This window comes from Poecilia reticulata, linkage group LG18 (genome assembly GCF_000633615.1).
Source record: "Poecilia reticulata strain Guanapo linkage group LG18, Guppy_female_1.0+MT, whole genome shotgun sequence".
NCBI lineage: Eukaryota > Metazoa > Chordata > Actinopteri > Cyprinodontiformes > Poeciliidae > Poecilia > Poecilia reticulata.
Window position 1 is genome coordinate 6,545,759 of NC_024348.1, and position 5,389 is coordinate 6,551,147.

At 41.1% G+C, this 5,389-nt stretch overlaps 1 protein-coding gene and 1 long non-coding RNA gene across 2 annotated transcripts in view; one reads left to right on the forward strand and one right to left on the reverse strand.

Annotated features, from left to right (window-relative positions):
- Nucleotides 1–1,844, forward strand: part of LOC103480291 (uncharacterized) — a 4,243-nt gene extending 2,399 nt beyond the window's left edge. Inside the window, exon 3 of the long non-coding RNA XR_536077.1 lies at nt 1,485–1,844. This is a non-coding gene — a long non-coding RNA (uncharacterized LOC103480291). The remainder of the gene's footprint in view (nt 1–1,484) is intronic.
- Nucleotides 1,845–2,255: 411 nt separating this feature from the next.
- LOC103480290 (low affinity immunoglobulin gamma Fc region receptor II-like) overlaps nt 2,256–5,389 on the reverse strand; it is an 8,861-nt gene continuing 5,727 nt past the window's right edge. The window contains exons 3-6 of the mRNA XM_008435176.2: nt 3,663–3,905; nt 3,462–3,566; nt 2,523–2,591; nt 2,256–2,275 (exon numbers count right to left, since the gene is read on the reverse strand). Of these exons, the coding sequence (XP_008433398.2) occupies nt 2,256–2,275; nt 2,523–2,591; nt 3,462–3,566; nt 3,663–3,905 (437 nt within the window). The remainder of the gene's footprint in view (nt 2,276–2,522; nt 2,592–3,461; nt 3,567–3,662; nt 3,906–5,389) is intronic.

A 5,389-nucleotide genomic window follows, 5' to 3' on the forward strand; every position in this document is an offset into this window, starting at 1 on the left:
TGCTGCACTGCTTCCCCCTCCTGAGACGCCGGATGGTGGACCAGAATCGCCTCGAAGCCGTACGGAAGTCTGTCTCCATGGCCTCTCCAAACTCCTCCCACGCCCGCGTTTTTGCCTCAGCGACAACCCGAGCCGCATGCCGTTTCGCCTGCCGGTACCCATCAGCTGCTTCTGGAGTCCCACAGGCCCAAAATGGCCCGATAATAAATATATATATATGTATATATCGGGCCAAAAAGGCCCGATAATGGGCAAAGCGGCATGCGGCTCGGGTTGTCGCTGAGGCAAAAACTCGGGCGTGGGAGGAGTTTGGAGAGGCCATGGAGACAGACTTCCGTACAGCTTCGAGGCGTTTCTGGTCCACCATCCGGCGTCTCAGGAGGGGGAAGCAGTGCAGCACCAACACTGTTTATAGTGGGGATGGTGTGCTGCTGAACACTGTTGCCACCTAGTGACCGGAGGCTTGTTTATCAGTTAAGCATGAATAAAAAGAAAGTCCTGCTAACCATCAAATAAAAAGACGCTAAAAGTAAAAAAGACAGTATTTAGTCAAAATATCTTTATTTGATTCTTGTATTTTTACATTCTAGAAGGTATATCGGATCATTTTTCGAACTGGTCATGAATTATCAACAATAACAAAGTGAGCAATTAACATGAACAACAGCCATTCTTCAAAATTATAGCTTCTAAGATGAAAAAACAAACATTTTTAAAAATATTTTGATAAAGCATTTATATGCAGAATTTTTCTTGCTGTTATCTAAAAATGTGTAAATAAAATATTTTTACATTTGATCTAAATCTAATCTTCTCTGAAGCAGGTTATTAGATGATCAGTGAATTTCTATGACGACAGAGGAGGTTAAAGAACAGACGTCTTTCTAACTCAAATAAACATGACAAACTATAAGGTGTTGTATTTTCTATTGAAATGAGTTGAAACAAAACATCAATAAAATAATATTTTTTACTGAATAAGAGGTGGTTCAATAAGCACCTCTCTATAACAATACATTAGTACAGGTATTTAGGTTTAAAAAGACTGAGTGAAAAACCAAAGAGAACACTTTAAAGAGAACATAATTTGAACACAATTATATAAAAACCCTGTCTGACTTTTACATACTGTTCATACTGATCACTTCCAGATTTTGTTGATTCATTCCTCTTGGCAAAATCTTCAGTCTGAATCTGATTTGGCGGTGACATTAGCATAAACCGCATAACCTGAAACTATAAATTTGTCTTTCAGTTTATTGCAGTTTGAAGTCGCTATATAATTGTAAATCTTAACAGCAGTAATAATTCATCTTTATACTGTACCATTTACGTAGTTTCCAGGCTCTCTGATTGTTTCGTAGACACCAAGGTCTCCTACAAGTCAGTGATAAACACAGAAAAGTTTAAAAAAAAGTCTCATCTCGTCAGTGATGCTGATGGAAAGCTAACATTAGAACCGTTATCCACATTTTTAAATGAAGCCCTAGGCGGAAATTCAACCTGTAAGACTCTTCCGGCATCACCTATCACCACGCCTTCACCCCAGCCAATCAGGACGCACCACCTCTCTACCTCGATCCAATCACCTGGCAAGAGCCCCTTCAAAAGGTGAAGCAACCACAGATTCACCCGCTTCAGCTGTGCTACAACCCCCTCCTCCCCGTTTCCACCACCAGCCTCCCAGACGCCTCCAGGTCCCCTCAAGACTCCTCTCTCCAAGCTCCGCTCCACCACCAGTGACTGGGCCCGGGGGAAGACCTACCTGAGCTTCGTTCGAGCCGATCATTCAAGCTCGCTTCGATTCTCAGCACGCACGTCTTCCACCGGTGTTCGAGCGCCAAATTCTCGGTCCAATAAAATTGTCTAATTGCTGTTTCTCTTTCTGTGTGAGTCTCTACAGATTGAAATATCCTTTACACTTTTGACTTAAATTCATTTTATCCAAACTGTTTTAAATAGATGGCTGTTATTAAAATAACACGTTATAACTATTTGTATCATGAATCTGATTAACTGAGGGGAAACTTTATTACTGCTGTAAAAACCAACCAATGTGTTGATTGTAGCCAGACCAACTAAGACTGTTCTGGCTACAATCAACACGTTGAACCACAGTGCAGCAGGGTCTTTTAAGTTATATTGAAATTACCAGTTGCATAGGACTGAAAAATACCAACTTCAAGTATACTTACAGTATATCATTTTAAATAGGTTGAAAGCCAAACAATTATCTTTATTGTGTTTTTCTGTGGCTAAGTTAAACTATATAAGGCTGGACAGACATTTAAAGATAGCATTCAGGCATCATATTATTATCTTGTCCATAAAGACGATCTCAATAGTTAAATAACATATTTTATTTTATTAAATACATGATTTTTTTGTTATATCATTAAGCAAAATTAAAGTCAAAGCAGAGAGATTTTTTTTTTTGAGAATCAGACGTTATGGATAAAAAACATGAATATAATGTATATTAAATATGTGTGGAAGCATAGAGAGCAAAGTGGTACACTGACCATGCAGGAGAAAGGAGTACACTGGCTGCTGCTGTTCATCCTGGTAGGCAGACTCCACTCTTCCTGGACCTTTTCACAAAAGAGACATTTTTATTTTACGTAAAATCCTTCTGAAATAAATATAAAAACTCCGTTAAACATGGAGCTTTAGCGTCGATGGATGGGTTTAAATGTTGGGTTTGTAAATGAAAATACTGATCCAATGTCTGAATTGCTTAAGAGTATAAACTATTTTATGTCAATTGACATAAAATGGTGGATAAAATAAAACAGTCAGAAATAACTATTAACAGAAAAAAACTACATTAGATCCTAAACATGTTGCTGAAACACCTTTCTCAAACCCTTCAGTTCTTCTCTCTGACCTGTAGGTGGCAGTAATGACCCTGAAGGTCATTTGTCACATCAGTGTAAAACATGCTGCTGCATATTCATTACAAAAGTTCACAAAGATTGTCAGTTTTCCATTAATGTACAAAAAAAGATAACATTTGTTGATCAATTATTTTGTTGTGAATTACGCTATTGAACGTTTTTACATAAAATTTATTTATTTCTCATAATTCCAGTTTGCGCTGGTTTAAGGTTAATGAAAATGCAGCTTTTGACTCTAAAGCTAACTTTAGCTACAACAGGTTTATTTTAGCTCTGAACCTGCTTCAGGTTTAGAGCTAAAATAAGTGAATATACCTGATTAAACGCCCTTACTTCACTTATTTGTTCATTCATTGATTCAGTTGTCAAACTAAATATACTTCTTTTGAAAGATGTTATTACAACTAAATATTGCTATTTGATAAAAAAAATGCATACAATTCAATAATTATTTGTAATCACTTCTCTTGCTTTTTGCCGTTTCAGTTTATGACTCCATGATGAAGTTCTGCGTTTGAAAAATGAAAAAGTAAAACATATAAAATCACAACTTCAGGGCCTCACATTTGGTCTGTCTGAACTGACACAGCAGCAACAGGAAAATTAAGAGAACGACTCCAATCACTGATCCAACGACCAGCAGCACAGGAAATGAAGAGCTTCTAGCACCTGAAAATGATCAGAGAATAATTCCACACAAAAGCAAGATCACTTTCATACAAATTATTTCTCATTAGATTATTACAATATCATATCTTTGCTCACCTTTAACTGCCATCCAGCTCTGAGGTGAAACTTTTCCTGAATGTTCACACTTGTAGAAACCTTCATCTGACTGAGACACTGCAGAGATCTTCAGCTCTCCTCTGCTGTCATTTTGGATCAGTTTGTCATTATGATAGAAAATCACATCAGAAAGTTTGTTTTCTCCTCTCAGTCTGCAGCTCAGAGTAACAGAAGCTCCTTCAGTCACAGGATGGACGGGGCTCACCAGGAGAAGATCTTCATCTGGAAACCAGTCAGAGAAAATTAAGCTTAAGTCTAGGGCTGAAACGATTCCTCAAATGATTAGAGTACCTGGATTATTATAATTCCTTTTTTATTAGGGCACTGTGTTTCGGCCGGGACATTATTTGCATTGCGCAGCAATCTCACTTCCGCGTATGAGTTGTTGACGAAAGCTAAGTATTAGTAGCATGACGTCCAATTTTCAAGGTCAGCCTAAGATGATTTTATTGATCGATGATCATGCCCGGGTTTTCATCAATTTTGGGGGACCAATAGACATCCTTAAAATTACTGGAGCGATGCCTGGAGTATGGCAGCCTTTCTCCTCCGAGAGCTGCTGGTTCAGAGTGAACGGTGGGAAGAGCGCTGCAGGAGTATTTATACAGGTGAGCAGATAGACTGAACACGGCGGGCGGCTGAGTAGTTGATCCTTATAGTGTAAGTGTAGCTTTACGGACGAACCGCACAATAAATTTCATATCATCCCGGAACAAATGGGTGGCGAAGTGCATCGTGACATTACGTAGCCGGTAGATGTTTCTGTGTGTGACGAACAAACATGTCAAATCCTGTCGCTAACATAAACACAAAAGCTATAAATGGTTGGGCAAAGTGAGAGTTCATCTATTAAATTAACTGTAGATGAATACATAAACTAAAACTGATGTTGATATCCAATAATAACACTGGCGTTACGCTAGATTTACCAATAGTTTTTTTTTCAATTCATTTTATCCGATCACTCGATTAATCATAAGAATAATCGATAGATTACTCGATTACTACAATATTCATTTATAACAGCCCTACTTCACCTCTCCTTGGGCTGCCACCTTATCRTGGTGGAGGGGTTTGAGTGTCCCAATGATCCTAGGAGCTATGCTGTCTGGGGCTTTATGCCCCTGGTAGGGTCACCCAAGGCAGACAGGTCCTAGGTGAGGAACCAGACAAAGCGCAGCCCAAAGACCCCTTATGATGGACACAAACTTTGGACTTGGTTTTCCCTCGCCCGGACGCGGATCACCAGGGCCCCACTCTGGAGCCAGGCCTGGAGGTGGGGCACGATGGCGAGCGCCTGGTGGCCAGGCTATTACCCACGGAGCCCGGCCGGGCTCAGCCCRAAGAGGAGACGTGGGTCCCCCTTCCGATGGGCTCACCACCTGTCGGAGGGGCCAAAGGGGTCGGGTGCATTGTGCTATGKGCGGCAGCCGAGGGAGGGGACCCTGGCGGTCTGATCCTCGGCTGCAGAAGCTGGCTCTTGGGACGTGGAACGTTACCTCTCTGGTGGGGAAGAAACCGGAGCCAGTGTGCGAGGCTGAGAGGTTCAGGCTAGAAATAGTCGGCCTCACCTCGACACATAGTTCTGGTTCTGGAACCAGTCTCCTTGAGAGGGGCTGGACGTACTTCCACTCTGGAGTTGCCCACGGTGAGAGACGCCGGGCTGGAGTGGGCATACTTGTTGCCCCCCATCTGGGCGCCTGTAC